Source organism: Triticum aestivum, chromosome 7D (genome assembly GCF_018294505.1).
Source record: "Triticum aestivum cultivar Chinese Spring chromosome 7D, IWGSC CS RefSeq v2.1, whole genome shotgun sequence".
NCBI lineage: Eukaryota > Viridiplantae > Streptophyta > Magnoliopsida > Poales > Poaceae > Triticum > Triticum aestivum.
The window spans coordinates 91,326,671-91,348,382 of record NC_057814.1 but is presented as its reverse complement, the minus strand read 5'-3'; the positions used below and the strand labels follow the sequence as shown (position 1 = coordinate 91,348,382).

At 46.6% G+C, this 21,712-nt stretch overlaps 3 protein-coding genes across 3 annotated transcripts; 1 reads left to right on the top strand and 2 right to left on the bottom strand.

Moving 5' to 3' along the window:
• Positions 1-957: 957 nt before the first annotated feature.
• LOC123167582 (protein STRICTOSIDINE SYNTHASE-LIKE 10) lies at positions 958-2,215 on the top strand. Its single transcript, XM_044585413.1, has one exon. It carries the CDS (start codon positions 1,022-1,024, stop codon positions 2,057-2,059), a length of 1,038 nt encoding a protein of 345 aa, XP_044441348.1. The 5' UTR covers positions 958-1,021; the 3' UTR covers positions 2,060-2,215.
• Positions 2,216-2,805: 590 nt separating this feature from the next.
• Positions 2,806-6,705, bottom strand: LOC123166424 (cystathionine beta-lyase, chloroplastic). The gene is made up of 12 exons (XM_044584232.1): positions 6,383-6,705; positions 6,172-6,284; positions 5,312-5,382; positions 5,126-5,217; positions 4,942-5,029; positions 4,742-4,853; positions 4,539-4,635; positions 4,359-4,440; positions 3,899-4,016; positions 3,625-3,732; positions 3,413-3,515; positions 2,806-3,208 (listed from the first exon to the last, which is right to left on the bottom strand). Exons 1-12 carry the CDS (start codon positions 6,627-6,629, stop codon positions 3,033-3,035), a joined length of 1,407 nt encoding a protein of 468 aa, XP_044440167.1. The 5' UTR covers positions 6,630-6,705; the 3' UTR covers positions 2,806-3,032.
• Positions 6,706-8,654: 1,949 nt separating this feature from the next.
• On the bottom strand, positions 8,655-11,471 carry LOC123167850 (GDP-fucose transporter 1). Its single transcript, XM_044585709.1, has 2 exons — positions 11,310-11,471; positions 8,655-9,959 (listed from the first exon to the last, which is right to left on the bottom strand). The coding sequence occupies exon 2, from the start codon at positions 9,943-9,945 to the stop codon at positions 8,917-8,919; it is 1,029 nt and encodes a 342-aa protein (XP_044441644.1). The 5' UTR covers positions 9,946-9,959; positions 11,310-11,471; the 3' UTR covers positions 8,655-8,916.
• Positions 11,472-21,712: the final 10,241 nt, after the last annotated feature.

Genomic DNA, 21,712 nt, shown 5'->3' with positions numbered 1-21,712 from the left:
AATCAGCGTGTTCTGCGACTGCAGCCTTCAGGTAGTTTGAGACCTATCGAAGCCAGCCGGTCACAAGACTGAGAAATCAGCGTGTTCTGCGCGACTGCAGCCTTCAGGTAGTTTGAGACCTATCGAAGCCAGCCGGTCACAAGACTGAGAAATCAGCGTGTTCTGCGCGACTGCAGCCTTCAGGTAGTTTGAGACCTATCGAAGCCAGCCGGTCACAAGACTGAGAAATCAGCGTGTTCTGCGCGACTGCAGCTTTCAGGTAGTTTGAGACCTGTCGAATTTCTTCAGCTATGACTCCGTCTCTAGGTTATTGGACCGGCTCTGGCAATCTCGTCGCAGCCGAGACATTTTCAGTCGGGGTGTGAAGGACTCAAAGATCACTGGTTTCTCCGACTACAAAGTTATTGTTGATTTCACGCCCATGTCGAATGACATATCAAGCCGGCTGCTGATGTTGCTCAAGTATGTTTTAGAAAATGGTAATCATATATTTCCAAAATATTGAGCATGTATATAACAAATGTTCCTGATGTGTGCAAAAAAAGTACAGTGTGTATGAAAAAAAGTAGACATCAAAACAACATAAGTTTTAAACAAATGTTAATCATGAAATTGACATTTTCTAAAAATAAGTTCACAGTACAAAAAGTAACTGTGAACACAAGGAAAATAAAAAACATTTAAAAATGAAAAGATTACTCCCTCCGTTTCTAAATATTAGTTTTTTTAGAGATAAATATAAGCCCTCTAAAAAGACTTATATTTAGAAACGGAGGAAATATAAAAGAAAAAGGGAATACAATTCAAATTGGTCAAAGAATCGGAATTGCTGGACGACAAGAATATGAACTCGGGCTCCCGCCGTCAGTGGTTGACACGGAGAAGGAAGGCCGACTAATGCAGGCACTCGGACACTCCATCGCTATAAGAAGAGAGGCACCAAAGGAACCAGGGCATCAATCAATCCATCGAGGCAACACCAATCGATCAGAAACATCATCGCCAACGAGGGCAAGTCAAGATGGCGAGCGGCAGGAGGGATCTCGCCGCGGCGACGATCACGCTAGCCGTGCTGCTCGTGCTCTTCTTGCCTAGCAGCGCCGCCGCCGCCGTCCCCAGCATCGACGCCACGCGGACGCGCCACCTGCCGCTGCGACACGGACTGCTGCGCGGCCCGGAGAGTGTCGCCTTCGACGCCAAAGGCAACGGCCCGTACAGCGGCGTGTCCGACGGCCGCGTGCTTAAGTGGAACGGCGACGCGCTCGGCTGGTCGACGTACACCTACAACCCCGACTACAGCAGCGAGGCGTGCACGGCGTCTCTCCTTCGCCCGGAGACTGCCACCGAGGGCCACTGCGGCCGGCCGCTCGGTCTGCGGTTCCACCTCAAGTCCGGGTACCTCTACGTGGCCGACGCCTACAAGGGACTCATGCGGGTCGCGCCGGGCGGCGGGGAGGCCACTGTGCTTGTCACGGAGGTTGATGGCGTACCTCTCCGCTTCACCAACGGGGTGGACATCGACCAGGTAACCGGCGAGGTCTACTTCACAGACAGCTCCATGAACTTCAATAGGTCGCAACATGAGATGGTCACAAGAACCGGAGACTCGACGGGTCGGCTACTGAGGTATGACCCTCGGACAGGAAAGGCCGTCGTGCTCCAGGCCGACATCACTTACCCCAATGGCCTCGCCATCAGCGCTGATCGAACACATCTTATCATCTCATCGACTGGGCCGTGTAAGCTGCTACGATACTGGATCAAGGGCTCCAAGGCGGGCACCATGGAGCTATTCGCCGACCTCCCAGGCTATCCAGACAATGTGAGGCCCGACAAAAAAGGAGGATATTGGGTGGCACTACACCGTGAGAAAGCTGAGCTCCCCTTCGGCGTTGATAGCCACCTGCTAGCACTGAGGATCGATGCGGACGGAAAAATAATCGAGGAGATGCGGGGACCCAAGAGCGTGAGGCCGACCGAGGTCGTGGAGAGGAAAGGTGGCAGATTGTTCATGGGATCCGTCAAGCTTCACTATGTGTCCGTCGTCACACGCAAATAGATAGATCAATTAGTAGATATATGTGAATTAAGGATTTTTGTAGAACTTACTCTCTTTATTAATGTTATTATTTTATTGTTTTGTCGTATTTTAGTTGTAAAATCTATTTTGGTAAGTCAAGCTTTCTGTTGTTAAGTGGAGATTTCTGTTGGACAATGATGATGTATTTTTTAGTATAACGTATCAAATTATCTTTGTTTAAGCACTATATAGGAAAGTACAGTTGCAAGTTGCAAAGAACCGAAGACACAAAAGGCACTAGCATTGTAGTGATAAATTGCTCACACAAATAAGACGATCTAGAGAGGTTACAAGTTAATACTCACAAAAACGAAAACAATCCAATCTTATACAAAAGGAAAAGGATTTGGTGAGAGAAATCAACTTCGTACACGATTTCATTCAGATCAAGAAAAGTCAGTCAAGTCAGTTCACAGAGAACACAAGACAAAACATGTTGCACAAGAACATCACAGTTCTTAGATACACTACAAAAGAATCGTCACATTATTCTTCACCGCCACACCAATGACCATGAATAATCCAGTCTCCAGATGTATACACAGACTCACCTGCACAGACGAAAAACACCATATACAAAATACACAAGCGCCTACACGGATCGATCCGACGAACCAACTCCTTTTCTCCCCATCAACCAACGGCCATGTCACTCCTTCCTACTTGAGCTACAAAGCCGTCACAATGGCAGCCAAGAAAAATGAACATGGGCAGAACCAAGTATCGATGTTGTGAAGTTTATGAATGTTGCTACTTGTCAGTTGGCCTCAGGGTTTTTCTGTTGAAGCCTATGAGGAACAACACATACAACCGTGGGCTCGTCATTTCAGAAAATACTCGTGCAGAAGTTTATTATTACTGTTGCAGCTTAACAAATGAATCACCAATGCATATCACATCTACAACTTGATTAACTAGAACCCGAAGCGCCATAGTCCAGATTTTGTATGATCTATGCTGGACCGGACCTGAGCGCGTAATCAAGATCAGCTATGAGGTCATCCACATCCTCAATACCCACCGATATCCGTACTAGATCATCAGTCAACCCACGCTCCTCTCGCACCGAGGAAGGGATGCTCGCGTGCGACATGAAGCAGGGCAAGCTTATGAGTGACTTCACACTTCCTGCATCGGCATGTAGATTCAGTGAGCAAGAATGAGCAAAACTGCACAAGGCTCTGAAACTACCTCGAAGACACTAGTATGATAATGGATCAGCTTTGTAGAGGTTTTCTAACTGGAGTATGTTGGATGATAAAATTGATACAGTAGTAAGGTGATTCCTGGAAGGAGGGTGGAGGCGTGGAGCAGGTACAAAAGAATGCTTACCGAAGCTAACTGTTACGTTGAAGTACTTGGTTGTCTCAACAACATGCTTTGAGAGAGACAATGAACCAGTTTGGAAACTGAGGACAGAGCCCGCTCCCTTTGCCTGCACAGGAAGCAAATGCAAGAACATATTAGAAAGTGTTCTGGAAGACCTGAAGGCTGGAGAATCACTAAAGCTGCTTAATGCAGCCAACATGAAAACCGGTAAGCACCTGAGAGTAGTGTAAAGATCGGCCAGGATGATCAGGAAGTCCAGCATAATTCACTTGCTTGACCCTTGGATGAGAAGCTAAGAATTCAGCAATCTTCTGGGCATTATCCTACCAATAATAAAGTCAACATCAGCGTCCTAAGAAAATGTCCATAACAAATGAAATGAATCAGAACTATACGAAGTTGCTAGCAGCATTTTATGAACCCTCAAAAAATTTCAAAAACCAATATGTAGTACAGCAAACAAGTTATTTTATCACAACAAAGTTCCACCTGTTGCTTTTCCACCCGTAAGGCCATGGTTTTGATCCCTCTCAAGCAAAGCCAACAATCAAAAGGTGCCAAACCAGAACCTTCAGCGTTTTGTAGAAATGCAATCTCCTTAGCCAAGCTGTTAGCAGTTGGAACAAGTATTAATTTGAGAGATCATAGCTATTTCAACTAACTCTATAAATTTGAAGGAGCATTTAGTAGCCATATTCAGTAAGAAACAGAGAAACAGCCTGTTAGTGTTTAAGCCAGCAGCTCAGAAGCATTCATGTCACACAGTAATTAACAGGGAACAGGTAATAGAGTTTATTTGGAAAAAAATGGTAGCAAGAAGTAGCGTTTACCAGGGACACAGACACGTAACTATGATTATATTATACAAACATTCAAGGATGAAAAATATTTATAATTCAAAAGAGTCAGCATGGTTATTAGTGATGACAAAGATGACCCAAGAACAGACCTTTCACCCTTTACAGCAAGAATTCCAGCCATAAGATCACTGTGTCCAGCTATAAATTTGGTAGCTGAGTGCATCACAATATCTACACATAAGACAATAGATTGTCGTGAATTAGACTAAAATAATATGCATGAGATGATATGGTGTTGTTTTTATTTAAGTGATTAAATGATTCTATACCTGCTCCAAGTTCTATAGGCCAGGATAGCACTGGAGACATGATACTGTTGTCCACCAAAACAAGTGCACCATGAGAATGAGCTATCTCTGAGATTTTCTGTGAAGTACAAAAAACACTGGAGAGGGTAAGAATGTTACCTAAGAGTGTGTATCTGGATTAATCAAAAAACACTGGACTGAAATACATACATCAACACCATTACCTTTATATCAGTAATTTGTTGACGAGGATTGGTGGGACTTTCAAGCCAAACTAGTCTAGTCAAGGGTCCGATTGCAGCAGTCACGTCGTTAATTTTAGTTGTATCGACCCGTCTATCATGTCACAATGCATATGATACTTGTAAGTGAGCGAGAGAAAAACAGCAAGAGAATGGTTCCACTAAAAAAAGGAAGAACTAACTTTACTACAATTCCATTTCTTGGGACAACTTGTGAGAGCAGACGATCAGAGCCACCATATATGTCCTCTCCAGCAACTATTTCTTGTCCTAAGAATTGTGCGTTTGACCAATGAATTCATTAAGTGCATACAACGATAATAGGCCTGAAATACGATCGTAAGAAAGTAAATGTCAGCCACTTACCAGCCTGAAGGAGGTGTGTTACTGCAGCCAGTGATGCCATCCCACTAGTGAAGCAGAATGCTTGGTCTGCCTTCTCGAGCTTAGCCATAAGGCTGAATGTGTGATAAAATTTATCAATACCACTGAACAATGGATATATTTACACCGCATACAGTAAATAAAAATAAGCAGTAGACTGAGAGTGACCTCTGGAGAACATCACGAGTAGGGTTGCCACTTCTAGTATAATCATAAGCTCCATTAACGGTTGCTGAAGGCTGGAAAGTAACATTTAGGGGTAAGCTACTAGGAAACAAGGGTGCAAACTATGGGCCAGACTAAACTAGGTATACACTATAGTTCTTCAGTCAAACCGAATAACAACTGTTCCAAGACAATTTAACAGTAGTGATATTTTCATACTACAATTCCTATATAAATAAAAATATGATGATAAGGAAAAATGTGTCAAGTTCATTCAGTAGTTAGACCGTAGCATTGTTTCGAGGGACAAACAAGAAAAAGATGTAATTAACAAAATCAAGATAAGATACGATGAATTACTACAACTAGGTAATTCGGTTTGCCAACTAAAATTTCAGCAACCCGGTATACATGATGGGTAACATTTAAGCACAATGTCTCCTCTGGTCTGGTCTACTAGAATTCTTCAGACTTCCAGGCGATTGAGATTTGTCTTACAAAATGATTAACAATCAAACAATTGCAACCAACCAAAAGGTTCCAGACATGCTTGAGAACTCAATTCCAAACGATAGAAATGCACCAAACCGCTAAACTGCCAACCGTTTAGGCTTGGTACCACCAGCACCTCCTAATATGAAATATCATCATCATAACTAGTACTCCTCCGTATACGCAAAAAAAAAAAAACCAGTACTCCTCCGTAAAGAAATATAAGAGCGTTTAGATCATGCTCTTATATTTCTTTACTGAGGGAGTAACAATGTGCTCTCAAACAGCAATAAAGCACATTGAGAAAGCATTGATGGAATTTACTTCTACACAGTTGCCAGATGCCACCATCTGTTGGCAACCCTAGTTACCTGCTTGAAGGTGGCCGTCTGGTACAGCGGCGTGCTGAGAGCCCCATACTTGTCGAACGAGTTCTCGAAGCTGGTCAGTATCGTGGCCACGCTCGGCTCCTTCCTCTCCAAACCTAGAATCACAAAACATTACACACTAATTCCACCAGAGAGCACAAGGCCCCATCTTATCTTATACGTACAAATCCAAGCTAAACCCGCTCAAACCCACCGTCGCCCGAGGACTCGACGGCCCCAAGCGCCTCCAACGAGACCGCGGACGCGCTCAGGTCGCGCTCGGAGTCGCCGGAGGGCCCGGCGATCGCCGCCGGGGCCGCCGCCATGCGGTGGGCGAGCGCGAGGCGCGGGTAGGCGGGGCGGGGCGTATGGGCGGAGCTGGGGCTAGGGTTTGGGCACGGGAGGGAGGAGGGCGGGCTGGAGTGGAGGAGGAAGAGGCGGGTGGCGGCGGCGGCGGCCATGGTTGGACAGAGTGGGGAAGCGGGAGCTGGTTTGATAGCGAAGTGGCACCGGGTCGGGAGGGCTGACGGGTGGGGTATTGTGGTCAGTGGGACGGATCATTGATGCTTTTGAGGATTTGGGTATCGCGTCTAGATTCATTGGATCGGCTTTTCAGTTGGCTCACGGGTAAAATGGGCTGCGCGGGTGCGCGTACCGTGCACGATCGGTATTGGTGAGAATGCAAAAAAAAAAAAAAAAAAAAAACGGTTTTGGGGAACTTCCCTAAAAAAAAACCTTTTTGATACCACCTGCTGACCAATTTGCTCATGTTTAATTGTATACCCTCTCCGTTCACAAATATACGATATTTTGAATATTTTAATATGAACTACATATGAATCAATATAGACACGTCTTAGTGTGTTTGTTCGCTTATTTCAGTCTGTATGTAGTCTACGTTAAAATATCCTTTTTTTAGGAAGGACATCATGGCTAGCTTTATTGAAAATCAAAATAGGTTTACATCTCTAAAACATCTTATATCTGTGATTGGAGGGAGTAATTAACATAACACTTCGTTTCCATATCATTATTCTTTATATGTGCATCCCCGTTGCGACCTGCTAACAAGGCACAAATTATGTGCCTCCGCTCAGGGGTGATAAACCCTGCTTTCGCAGCCATGCAAGTTTTCCTACATTTTGTATCGTGTTCCCAGATTTCAGTCGATGGGAGGGTGCAAAGTATATAAAGTTGTATTAAAGCTGCGTCAATTAATTTGGAGGAGTATTAGATTAACAAACCACTAGGTCTTATGACCAAAAGCTCAACATGTTATGACGAAACTAGGAGTATTATATTTGAGTCTTTGGTCATAAGTCTTATACTCACTGCGATATATACAATTACGATATGATACAACCTCTAGTGGCTAGGAGGAAAATATGTACCATAATGGTAAACTAGATATCCACTATCAAAGATTATTGGGTGCTACAAAAGATTCTTAGAGATTCTAGAGACACTGCTCTACTTTCAAACTTGTTGATCCCAAAAGGATCTTGCAATAAATAAATGATTTTCCAGGACTAAAGGATACTTTCAAACTTGTTGGAGGAGAGATGCTCATCCACCTAGACATAAACCTGATGTGGCATCTCTTATAGTCCACCTACGTCACTCTATTGTACTTGCTATAAGAGGTAAGATGTAAGGATACTTTAAATATGTTTGTTTCTAAAAATTGTCACTTTGTTACAACTAGGGGATAGAAAGTGTAATTAACTCTATTGCTTGGAACAATCCAAAAGAAAAAACCCGAAGAAGCACACGATCATCTTTTTGAGAAACACCAAGGCACAACACAGACGCAAAACACTCGTCACTCACACCATACTCACGCATCACCTACTAATTCAAGACTGACAAAGTCACAAGCGCCTTGTTATCGACGAGAACATCATCTCTGCTGAATGTATAATCCACATTAATAACACACCGAAACGTCAATCATCTCTGCTGAATGTATAATCCTAGCGGGCTAGGGGGCACAAAAACTATCCTAACCATCGACACACGATCATTTGTGAGCCTGAGATTACAAACATCGCCCATTGCCATTGAAACTGAGCAGTGGAGCCCACATGTAAACTTAGTCGTCATGATGTATTCATTTGGACTACTGTCCAGATAGTATTAAGAGCCAGGAAACTCACTTCACTGCAGGTCTGCAGCTAAATATATAAAATGTTCAAAATTATGTACACCGTCACTCCATCAAAGAGACGTACTATGCGACTAAAGTACCAATGCATGAAGCTGACAAGCATAAAAGCAATATATACCATTGTAAAAGAGAGTACTCAGCAATTCTACATCGCCGGAAAAATCACCTCGGGCTTTAAGGCTGAGGTTTGCGCTGCAAATGATTAACCGATACTGCTGTAAACTGTTGAGGTGATTTATCTACCAATAATATGCGGTGTACAGAGTTGTTGCTGCTGCAGACAACAGAGGCTCCTCTATATGAGGAGCGACACTAGACATCACTAAACGACTACATGTTCATGAAAAGGGCAGGTGATTCTAGTAAACAACACAATAGTAGTTGCATAAACAACCGGGAATAAGACGATGGGAACAAAAATACTCCTAGTGTACATGTAACTTGTGATGTGAGTGCGTGCCATTCTTCAACAACAAAATACATCCTGAATTGTCTGTATTGCACAGTTATAACAAGTTTTGAAGACTCGGTGTTTGTTCTAGACGAAAGGACAAAACTGAGTACCTGCTAAACAACATGTATCAGGCATCTGAGTCCTTTGGAGACGAAACTAAGCTTTGCTTCTCCGGATCAAACTCAGCTTCATCATCATCACCACGGCCTTTGTTAGCTACAGCCTCACGATGCGCTGGAGTACTTCCTTTACTTTTGACAGACTGCTGATAGAGTATTCCACCTGCCAGAGTGAAGAGCAAGCAAACCAAACCAAATGCATTTGCGTGCTTGTCCCAGATCATAACATTGATTGCAACTGTCAGGAACTTGTTGACGACCCCCGTCACTGTAAACGCTGTGGCAGAGACCGCTTTCCTTGCCGCGAAACCAAAGAAGCTAATGAGCACCCCGAACACGCAGGACAGCGACACAGCAACAAACGCGTCAAGTTCGAACCAGCCTTGGCCCCTTGATTCAATGGCTCTGAAGACCGACAGGTGCTCCCCCGTCAGAACCCCAAACACGGGGGCCATTAGCAGTGAAAGAAGATTGTTGTAGATCACAAAGCCCCATGTGCTGAGACCCAGGTTAGTCACCATGTGCTTTATGTACACCATTTCAGTAGTTATGGTGATCAGATAAGCAACTGCCCACGAGTATGCTGTGAGGGTGAACCCTGAATCTGTCATCACATAGCCAACTGCGCCTCCCAAGATAATCACCAGGGACAAGAATGTGAGCTTTGAAGGACATGGCTGCTTCCGGAAGGTGGTGTCAGCGAGAGCAACCAGCAGAGGGGTCAAGGATCTGAACACTATAAATGTATCGACATTGGCATGCTTCAGGAGGTGGGTGTTGGTGAATATGGCGAGGTAGAAGACAAGAGCAGCAGGCGCATACTTTTTGGCAATCTGGAAGTTGAAGGGCTCATGGTAGAGGAAACCGAGCTTCCCAAGGCTCCAAACTCCAACCACGGATGTCAAGTATTGTAGGGCAGTGAGGAGGCCAGGGTAGCTGAACTTGGTGATGGCGTACTTGTTAATGATCGCAAGCAAGCTTGAGCATAAAGCATATCCTAAAACGAGGCTGCTTGTCGCATAGGCCGGCTTTGCCATGAGGAAAGATTTATCTGCATGGTAGATACAATGTAAGAAAAGGGAGTCTACAACTAATAAATGTGAAGCATGATGTGATGCACAATGCTGGTAGGGGACTAACAGAAAAACTGCTCTGGAAAACAAGTGCAAAGACTATCTGAATGCATGTGCAGAAATGAAACCATTCATGATTCGTGTGACTTATCTATAATTATTTCCCTAGGCACGTCCATGATTAATTTCTAGGTGGTGAGGCATAGTCCAAATATTCTATCCAATAGAAAATCAAGTAATACAAGAACAATTCTGCAATCAGGCTAATGAGAATATATGACAAAAATGGAACACCTCCTACAATCTACAGGTGAACATCTCAATGAAGGTAAACAGGGATCTCAAATGAAGCCATTAAGGTTAAGAAAGAACTCCAAACAAGTTATTAACATGTACTTGTAGTAGTTTAAGCCAAAAATAACTGACATCAATTTCCTTTGCCCAGATAGGTGACACATGGTGACCATGGCTATTATCAGACATAATAAATACTATGATCTGGAGTGAGATTAAAAGTATGATAATCGATTGCCTATCTCTGAAACAATAATTTATCTGCCAATACAGTTTTGAGAAGTCAAAAGCTAATGAGTGATAAAGCTTTTGCATAAGCATGAAGGGTGTTAATTTAAAAATGATTTGCCTCATTCATATATTTCTTGAAATATCTGAATCCTTTTCGCTTTGACCGGCATGAAAGATATATTGACGGATCTTCTAAAAATACACTCAGCATACATGCTCTACATACAATATGTGAGATTCTACTAATTTCTAGCAACAGGTTGTTCGGTAATTCTACGTCAAGTGACGGAACCAATATGATAAGAGAATCAAATGTGATAAGAGAGTTTGCACGACCGCACATAAGTGAATAATAAAGCAAGTATGTGTTTGCTTCTTGACCTGGAAAATGGGTTTGCTGCATAGAGGACAGACAAAATTAAGGGCTATATAAATTTATGAATCAACAGTTATTTGAATTTCATGTTAAAATACGAATCGGAAATGCTAACACATGCTCATCATGAATCAATTTTCCTTTATATGTCACTAAACAAGCTCCACACTACATATTTAAGATGCAAAACCAAATATGGTAAAAGACATACCAACAAGAAACAGACGCCCAGATGGACAGTTTACTCGGCAAGTTCGGGTTATCTGATAAAACTAAGATTCCGAATGTACATGAACCTCAGGTGCTAGTTTCTAGGGTTTTACCGAAATGGGGAACAAAAATAAATCAGACAAGTAACCGAGGAAGGGGTGGGGTTGGGGGGGGGGGGGGGGGGGGGGGGGGGGAGTAAATAGTGGAGAAGACTCACCTTGAGACGCTCCGCTGGCGCCGTTCTCGGCCGCTGACGGGATGGCCTGCTCTCGGCGGAGGCGGGGTCGAGGGTGGAGGGGGGCGGTGGCAGGGAACCAGGGAGGGCGGGCGGAGCAAGGCGGATCGGGGGCACGCCGGCGAGGGGCGGGCGGCCGGGGTCGCGGACCGGGGGGGGGGGGGGGGGGGGGTGTGGTAATTTTTCTTTCACCCAGGAACTTTATTGACTAAAACGGGTTCTTGTTACAGCAGGCCAAGAAAAGAAAGTATGGAGTGCACTTCAGCACACCCGCGGAACCGGATCCTTTAAGAGCATCTCCAGCCGCGCCCCCAACAAGGCCTCCCAGGCGATTTTTCGGCCGCCGGCGAAAAAAAAGGCCCAGTCGCGCTCCAAGGGCCCAATTTTTGTCGGCTCGGGCCGAAATTGGCGCCGGCGGACCCAACCCGAACCCGGCGCGCTGGGAGGCGCTCGGGGGCGCCGGGCGAATCGTTTTTGGCATGAAGAGCCGCGGGCCCCCCTTGCCAGCGACTCGACTCTCTTCTCGCCGCTTCGTCGTCCTCATCGCCTCGTTCCCCGCGGCGAATCAATGCCAAAGCTGCGCGCGCTGCCGCGCCGGTCAGCCCGAGGCGACGAACGGCGTCGTGCCCTCCGGCAGGCTCAACTCCGAGGGTCGGCGCCGGTGGTGGGGCGTGCCCGGCCGCGCCTCGAGTACCCCTCTCCCCCGTCCTTCTCACGCTGCCGTGGGAGCTCCTAGACGCCGAGGCGCATGGAGCGGCGCGGGGCGTCCTCCTCCTCGTCCGGCCGCTCGTCCGGCTCTCCCTGCCTCCGCCCCGTCAAGCTGGACCCCAGGACACGCCTGTCAGCGCGCGCACCCGCAGCTCCGGCGTCCGGATCGGCGACTCCACCCCCCCTCCGGCCGCTTCGTCCTCGTCGAGCCCAAGCCGGAGCCCGGCCTCCCCCCGGAGTACGAGGAGATAGCCTGGCGCGGCTTCTCCGACGAGGAGGCCCTACAGTGGGCGCGGGACGACTACTACCGCGACGAGATGGTCCGGCAGCGCCGGGCCCTGGAGGAGATAGAAGCCCGCAAACGTGGGCGCGAGGACGAGCACGGCGTCGTGATCCTCGACAGCGACGACCACGAGGACGCCCCCGGACCGTCCAACCCGCCGCGCCAACCAGGGAAGGGATGCAGCAGGGACGGCGGCGACGACGACGACGACGACGACGGCGGCGGCGGCGGCGACTACACGCGGTTCTACAGCCTCCTCGGCATGTAGAACTGCAACGGCGGGCGGCGAGGAGCGGCGAGGGAGACGGCGAGGAGCGGCGATGGAGAGGAGCAGCCCCTAGTAGTTTTTTTTGTATATGTTTAAATTTGAACGAACTCGCCGATGTTTGCGTTAAATTTGAGCCGTGTTTGCGCCGTATTTAAGTTTTTCAAAAAAACGTGGGCGCCGCGACTGGGGGCATCACGCCCCCAGCGCGCGGTTTAGCGCTGGTGCGCCCCCAGGGGCGATTTTTAGCCCCTCCTGGGGGGCCAACGGCTGGAGATGCTCTAACATTGATAAGGAATGTTAGGGAAACTACAGTACCCTAACTTCCCTTCTTTCTATCCATATGATTAAGGTTAAAATAACTTAAATTAATTTATAAATTGATGATCTATTGTGTACATTTATAGTAATTACATATAAACAAATTGATGGTGAAATAAAATTAATTTTGAATTGTTTATATCTACACTAAATGCCAACAATAAACAACCCGCTAACTACCTACTAACAATTCCTAACTTTCCTTCTTTATTTTACACTAGACTAGCACTGTGGCACCGTGACCTTCCTTCTGAATGTTAGAGGATCCGGCTCCCCCGCGGTATGGACAACACATTCCGAAAACGAGTTTCAAAACCATGGTGGTTGAAGCCACTCCATTGATACTCTTCTCCTTCCTCCCTTCCTGCGTCGCCCTCGCGTGGCGACAGGGAGGGAACCCTAGATCGTGCCGCCGGTCTCCCCTCCCCTCCTTCTCCCTCGCCGCCGCCAGGGGTCTGGCCGGGCAAAGGCCGGTCGGCACTGGCGCCGGCGGGGCATCCTCGTCCTCCCATGCAGTGGGGTTGGTGTGGGTCAACACCCGGGGCCGGGGCGTGGCGCTGACGCCGGGCACCATGGCGGTTCGTTTGCAGCAACGACGCGACGGGCGACACGGTGGCGGTGTGTGCCTGGGGCGGCGGCAGCGGTCAGCCATCCATCTCATCCGACGGCAAGGGCTACGGTCGGCACAGGTCGCGGGCGGCTGCCTCTTCTCCGGCGCGGGTTGGCGGAGGTGACGGCACGGTAGTGGTATGCTCGACCCCCTCCTCTACGGCCGTCGTGGCGCATGAATCGGTTGCTGGTGGCGGCTCCTCTTGTGCTCTGGTTTGGCTCGGCTGGCCGGTAGGTGACATGGGCGGCATTAGGGGGGTAGGGGTGCCTCCCGGACTCGCCGTCGCCAGGATTTGGAGGTGCAAGATCGGGCGTCTCGGGTGGCTGCAGCATGGCTGCCCGCCGGCGTTTTCCCTGCCCAGATCTGGCTGCCGGCCGCTCCTTCCAAAGGAGCTTGTTTGGGGCGGAAAGAGGGGTCTTTGTTGTCCCCTCGCCGATTGACGAATTCGGTGTGTGGTGGCGGCGGTTGAGGGGTGGTCTCGGTTGCCGGGGCGACGACCTCGGTGGTGGGAGGCGCGATGCTCGTGGGCGGAGCTCGCGGCTCGGATGTTGGTCGATTACCATGGTCGTGCGGGCGCGCGTGGTAGCTTGGGTACGACGGTCGGTGGCGGTGGTTCTGCGGCGTGATTGCGGCACTCCGTCTCGGAGGTGAAGAGGGCTTGCCGGGTGAAAACCCTTTCTGGCTTTGCCAGGTCGGCGGCGGCGGTGCCTACGGGCATCGTATCCTTCTTGAAGGCGTCGCCGTGGTTCCTCTTCCTCCTCCGTCTTGCTCCGGGGGAAACCTCGATCCCTTGATTGGGCGGTGGCGGTACTTAGGTGCCATGACCTTGTTGAAGGCTCCACCTTGGAGTAATCGGTTCATCGTGCATAGCTTCGACTTTTCGCCGTGATTCGTTCACGATTGAGGCCTCCGGCAACTTCAAGCGGCGCTCTCTCTTCCTTCCTGTAGATGGTTGGAGTTTGTGTGGGGTGGTGTAGCTGTTCTCAACATTCTTGTATCTTGCCCTGTGTGTGTTGGTGTGGAATTGTATGAGGTTGGTTGTAACTGGATCGGTGCTTTATATATAAAGCGGGGCAAAAGTCATTTTCAGTAAGCCACTCCAATTTGATGATAGGTTTCCCTTGCTTGGCAATGGACAGATCTACTGAGGTACTAGGTCTCTTTTGACTTTGAGATCTTCAAATATTGTTGTTCTGCTTTGCTGAGTGAAGTCTGAAATAGGTATGACCCATGCTCCAATGGCAATTTGTGTTTTGTGTTCTCCCCTTCCAATCTTGCATTAAGACAGTATACGCGTCGAGATTGTTGTTGAACCTCTTGGTTGATTTGTGTCTCTTCAGTCTATATCATCGTCTGTGCTGCATAGATAACCTGCAGGGGTTTGCGGTTCTTTTGCAAAATTGCAAGAGAAAAATGAATGAACAGGACCCCGATCGATTGAGCCGGTTGGGGGGTGGATGAACAGGACCCCGTGGAAGGCTGGTTGAAAAGTAGTCGGTGGAGGGCTGGATGAACAGTAGCCCGTGGAGGGGTGGTTGAACAGGACCCCGTGGAGAGGGCTGGTTGAACAGTAGCCGGTGGAGGAGCAGTGGAGGCTGGATGAACAGGAGCCCGTGGATGAACAGTCACATGTGGATGAACAGTCATAGGTGGAGGCTGGAGGAGGTCGACGGTGGACGAACAGTAGCCCATGGAGGCTGGAGGAGGTCGATGGTGGAGATGAACAGTATCCCGTGGAGTCCCGTTTTGCGGTACGCCACACCCCTCCCAATGAACATGACCCCCGTTTCGACCGTAGCGCTCCAACACAAGTCCGTTTCCTTCATTTTGTGGTATGTCACACCCCTCCCGATCAACAGGACCCCGTTTCGACCATAGGAGGTCCAAGAGAAGTTCTTTTCCTCCGTTTTGCGGTACGCCAGACCCCTCCCGATGAACAGGATCCTGTTTCGACCGTGGCCGGTCGAACACAAGACCGTCTCCACCGTTCTGCGGTACGCCAGGCCTCGTTTCGATCGGTTGTTCCGTCCAAGCCGGTTGGCTCCCGATGAACACGGCGTATTTCGTTGCCTCCCGATGAACACGACACATTCCGTTGCCTCTCCATGAACATGACGACGACGCAGTTTCTCCGTTCCGACCCAGCCATACGTATGCGCGAGTAGGCGTTCGAGACCCCGCCCGTATGTACGTACGTGGCCGTATTTTCTTTCTTGCATCCTGGTTGTACGTACGTGTACATGCTACGTGTGCGCCTCTACTACGACACGTGCGCGTCTTGAAGGAAATATGCCCTAGAGGCAATAATAAAGTTGTTATTTATATTTCCTTATATCATGATAAATGTTTATTATTCATGCTAGAATTGTATTAACCGGAAACTTAGTACATGTGTGAATACATAGACAAAACAGAGTGTCCCTAGTATGCCTCTACTTGACTAGCTCGTTGATCAAAGATGGTTATGTTTCCTGACCATAGACATGTGTTGTCATTTGATGAACGGGATCACATCATTAGAGAATGATGTGATGAACAAGACCCATCCGTTAGCTTAGCATTATGATCGTTGAGTTTTATTGCTATTGCTTTCTTCATGACTTATATATGTTCCTCTGACTATGAGATTATGCAACTCCCGAATACCGGAGGAACACCTTGTATTCTATCAAACGTCACAGCGTAACTGGGTGACTATAAAGATGCTCTACAGGTGTCTCCGAAGGTGTTTATTGGGTTGGCATAGATCGAGATTAGGATTTGTCACTCCGTGTATCGGAGAGGTATCTCTGGGCCCTCTCGATAATGCACATCACTATAAGCCTTGCAAGCAATGTGACTAATGCATTACGGAATGAGTAAAGAGACTTGTCGGTAACGAGATTGAACTAGGTATGACGATACCGATGATCGAATCTCGGGCAAGTAACATACCGATGACAAAGGGAACAACATATGTTGTTATGCGGTTTGACCGATAAAGATCTTCGTAGAATATGTAGGAGCCAATATGAGCATCCAGGTTTCGCTATTGGTTATTGACCGAAGATGTGTCTCGGTCATGTCTACATAGTTCTCGAACCCGTAGGGTCCGCACGCTTAACGTTCGATGATGATTTGTATTATGAGTTATGTGATTTGATGTACCGAAGGTTGTTCGGAGTCCCGGATGGGATCACGGACAAGACGAGGAGTCTCGAAATGGTCGAAACGTAAATATATATTGGAAGGCTATATTCGGACATCGGAAAGGTTCCGAGTGATTCAGGTATTTTTCGGAGTACCGGAGAGTTACGGGAATTCGCCGGGGGAAGTAGTGGGCCTTAATGGGCCATACGGGAAAGGAGAGAAGGGCCTCAAGGGGTGGCCGCGTGCACCCCCATGGCAAGTCCGAATTGGACTAGGGAGGGGTCAGCGCCCCCTCTCTTTCCTTCTTCCTCTCCTACTCCTTCCCTCTCTCCCCTCTTGGAAAAGGAAGGGGACTCCAACTAGGATAGGCAATCCTAGTTGGACTCCCCCTATAGGCGCGCCCCTCCTAGGCCGGCCTCCTCTTCCTCCCTCCTTTATATACGTGGCCAGGGGGCACCCCAATAACACAAGTTGACAATTGTCTTAGCCGTGTGCGGTGCCCCCCTCCACAAATTTCCACCTCGATCATATCGTTGCAGTGCTTAGGCGAAGCCCTGCATCGGTAACTTCATCAACACCGTCATCACGCCGTCGTGCTGACGAAACTCTCCCTCGACCTTGGCTGGATTTAGAGTTCGTGGGATGTCACCGAGCTGAGCGTGTGCAGATCGCGGAGGCGCCGTACCTTCGGTGCTAGGATCGGTCGGGTCATGAAGATGTACGACTACATCAACCGCGTTGTCATAACGTTTCCGCTTTCGGTCTACGAGGGTACGTGAACACACTCTTCCCGCTCGTTGCTATGCTTCTCCTAGATAGACCTTGCGTGATCGTAGGAATTTTTTTGAAATACTACGTTCCCCAACAGTGGCATCCGAGCCAGGTCTATGCGTAGATGTTATATGCACGAGTAGAACACAAAGAGTTGTGGGCGATAATAGTCATACTGCTTACCAGCATGTCATACTTTGATTTGGCGGTATTGTTGGATGAAGCGGCTCAGACCGACATTATGCGTACGCTTACGCGACACTGGTTCTACCGACGTGCTTCGCACACAGGTGGCTAGTGGGTGTCTGTTTCTCCAACTTTAGTTGAATCGAGTGTGACTACGCCTGGTCCTTGTTGAAGGTTAAAACAGCACGCTTGACGAAAAATCGTTGTGGTTTTTGATGCGTAGGTAAGAACGGTTCTTGCTAAGCCCGTAACAGCCACGTAAAACTTGCAACAACAAAGTAGAGGACGTCTAACTTGTTTTTGCAGGGCATGTTGTGATGTGATATGGTCAAGACGTGATGATATAAATTGTTGTATGAGATGATCATGTTTTGTAACAGAGTTATCGGCAACTGGCAGGAGCCAATAGGTTGTCGCTTTATTGTATGAAATGCAATCACCATGTAATTGCTTTACTTTATCACTAAGCGGTAGCAATAGTCGTAGAAGCAATAGTTGGCGAGACGATGACGATGCTTCAATGGAGATCAAGGTGTCAAGCCAGTGACGATGGTGATCATGACGGTGCTTTGGAGATGGGGATCAAAGGCACAAGATGATGATGGCCATATCATATCACTTATATTGATTGCATGTGATGTTTATCCTTTATGCATCTTATTTTTCTTAGTTCGGCGGTAGTATTATAAGATGATCTCTCACTAAATTTCAAGGTATAAGTGTTCTCCCTGAGTATGCACCATTGCGACAGTTCGTCGTGCCAAGACACCACGTGATGATCGGGTGTGATAAGCTCTACGTTCACATACAACGGGTGCAAGCCAGTTTTGCACACGCAGAATACTCGGGTTAAACTTGAGGAGCCTAGCATATGCAGATATGGCCTCGGAACACTGGAGACCGAAAGGTCGAGCGTGAATCATATAGAAGACATGATCAACATAGTGATGTTCACCATTGAAAACTACTCCATCTCACATGATGATCGGACATGGTTTAGTTGATTTGGATCACGTGATCATTTAGATGACCAGAGGGATGTCTATCTAAGTGGGAGTTCTTAAGTAATATGATTAATTGAACTTTAATTTATCATGAACTTAGTCCTGGTAGTATTAGCATATCTATGTTGTAGATCAATATCTCGTGATGTAGCTCCCCGTTTATTTTTGATATGTTCCTAGAGAAAAATAAATTGAAAGATGATAGTAGCAATGATGCGGACTTGGTCCGTGATCTGAGGATTATCCTCATTGCTGCATAGAAGAATTATGTCCTTGATGCACCGCTAGGTGACAGATCTATTGCAGGAGCAGATGCAGACATTATGAACGTTTTGACAAAAGCTCGGTATGATGACTACTTGATAGTTTAGTGCACCATGCTTTACGGCTTAGAACCGGGACTTCAAAAATGTTTTGAAAGCCACGGAGCATATAAGATGTTCCAAGAGCTGAAATTGGTATTTCAGACTCATGCCTGAGTCGAGAGGTATGAGACCTCTGACAAAGTACTTTGCCTACAAGATGGAGGAGAATAGCTCAGCTAGTGAGCATGTGCTCAGAATGTCTGAGTACTACAATTGCTTGAATCAAGTGGGAGTTAATCTTCCAGATAAGATAGTGATTGACAGAGTTCTCTAGTCACTATCACCAAGTTACTGGAACTTCGTGATGAACTATAATATGCAAGGGATGACGAATGTAATTCCCGAGCTCTTCACGATACTGAAATCGACGAAGGTAGAAATCAAGAAAGAGCATCAAGTGTTGATATTTAACAAGACCACTAGTTTCAAGAAAAGGGCAAAGGGATAGAAGGGGAACTTCAAGAAGAACGGCAAGCAAGTTGCTGCTCAAGTGAAGAAGCCCAAGTCTGGACCTAAGCCTGAGACTGAGTGCTTCTACTACAATGGAAATGGTCACTGGAAGTGGAACTGCTTTAGATACTTGGCGGATAAGAAGGATGGCAAAGTGAACAATGGTATATTTGATATACATGTTATTTATGTGTACTTTACTAGTGTTTATAGCAACCCCTCAGTATTTGATACTGGTTCAGTTGCTAAGAGTAGTAACACGAAAACGGGAGTTGTAGAATGAACAAAGACTAGTTGAGGGCAAGGTGACGATGTGTGTTGGAAGTGATTCCAAGGTTGATAAGATCACCATCGCACACTCCCTTTACCTTCGGGATTAGTGTTGAACCTAAAATAAATGTTATTTGGTGTTTGCGTTGAGCATAATATGATTGGATCATGTTTATTGCAATACGGTTATTCATTTAAGTCAAAGAATAATTGTTATTCTGTTTACATGAATAAAACCTTCTGTGGTCATACACCCAAGGTGAATGGTTTATTGAATCTCGATCGTAGTAATACACATATTCATAATATTGATGCCAAAAGATGCAAAGTTGATAATGATAGTGCAACATATTTGTGGCACTGCCGTTTAGGTCATATTGGTGTAAAGCGCATGAAGAAACTCCATGCTGATGGGATGTTGGAATCACTTGATGCTTGCGAACCATGCCTCGTGGGCAAGATGACTAAGACTCCGTTCTCCGGAACAATGGAACGAGCCACTGACTTATTGGAAATAATACATACCGATGTATGTGGTCCAATGAGTATTGAGGTTCGTGGCGGGTATCGTTATTTTCTTACCTTCACAGATGATTTGAGCAGATATGGTTATATCTTCTTAATGAAGCATAAGTCTGAAACATTTGAAAAGTTCAAAGAATTTCATAGTGAAGTGGAAAATCATCGTAGAAAGAAAATAAAGTTTCTACGATCTGATCGTGGAGGTGAATATTTGAGTTACTAGTTTGGTCTTCATTTGAAACAATGTGGAATAGTTTCGCAACTCACGCCACCTGGAACACCACAGCGTAATGGTGTGTCCGAACGTCGTAACCGCACTTTATTAGATATGGTGCGATCTATGATGTCTCTTACCGCTTTACCACTATCGTTTTGGGGTTATGCATTAGAGACAGATGCATTCACGTTAAACAGGGCACCATCTAAATCCGTTGAGACGACACCGTCTGAACTGTGGTTTGGCAAGAAACCTAACCTGTCGTTTCTTAAAGATTGTGGATGTGATGCTTATGTGAAAAAGTTTCAACCTGATAAGCTCAAACCCAAATCGGAGAAATGCGTCTTCATAGGATACCCAAAGGAAACTGTTGGGTACACCTTCTATCACAGATCCGAAGGCAAGATATTCGTTGCTAAGAATGGATCCTTTCTAGAGAATAAGTTTCTCTCGAAAGAAGTGAGTGGGAGGAATGTAGAACTTGATGAGGTAATTGTACCTTCTCCCGAATTGGAAAGTAGTACATCACAGAAATCAGTTCCAGTGATTCCTACACCAGTCAGTGAGGAAGCTAATGATGATGATCATGAAACTTTAGATCAAGTTACTACTGAACCTCATAGGTCAATCAGAGTAAGATCCGCACCAGAGTGGTACAGTAATCCTTTCTGGAAGTCATGTTACTAGACCATGATGAACCTACGAACCATGAGGAAGCGATGATGAGCCCAGATTCCGCAAAATGGCTTGAGGCCATGAAATCTGAGATGGGATCCATGTATGAGAACAAAGTATGGACTTTGGTTGACTTGCCCGATGATCGGCAAGCCATTGAGAATAAATGGATCTTCAGTAGGAAGACGGACGCTGATAGTAGTGTTACTATCTACAAAACTTGAATTGTCGCAAAAATGTTTTCGACAAGTTCAAGGTGTTGACTACGATGAGATTTTCTCACTTGTATCGATGCTTAAAAGTCTGTCTGAATCATGTTAGCAATTGCCGCATTTTATGAAATTTGGCAAATGGATGTCAAACCTGCATTCCTTAATGGATTTCTTAAAGAAGAGTTGTATGTGATGCAACCAGAAGGTTTTGTCGATCCTAAAGGTGCTAACAAAGTGTGCAAAGCTCTAGCGATCCATCTATGGACTGGTACAAGCATCTCGGAATTGGAATATACGTTTTGATAGTGTAATCAAAGCATATAGTTTTATATAGACTTGCAGTGAAGCCTGTATTTACAAGAAAGTGAGTGGGAGCACTACAGCCTTTCTGATAAGT

Coding starts and splice junctions, on each gene's coding strand:
- LOC123167582 (XM_044585413.1), top strand. CDS start 1,022: ATGGCGAGCGGCAGGAGGGATCTCGCCGCGGCGACGATCACGCTAGCC.
- LOC123166424 (XM_044584232.1), bottom strand. CDS start 6,629: ATGGCCGCCGCCGCCGCCACCCGCCTCTTCCTCCTCCACTCCAGCCCG. Junction 5,030..5,125: donor AACACACCTCCTTCAGGCTG/GTAAGTGGCTGA, acceptor CACAATTCTTAG/GACAAGAAATAGTTGCTGGA. Junction 3,209..3,412: donor CAACGTAACAGTTAGCTTCG/GTAAGCATTCTT, acceptor ATGCCGATGCAG/GAAGTGTGAAGTCACTCATA.
- LOC123167850 (XM_044585709.1), bottom strand. CDS start 9,945: ATGGCAAAGCCGGCCTATGCGACAAGCAGCCTCGTTTTAGGATATGCT.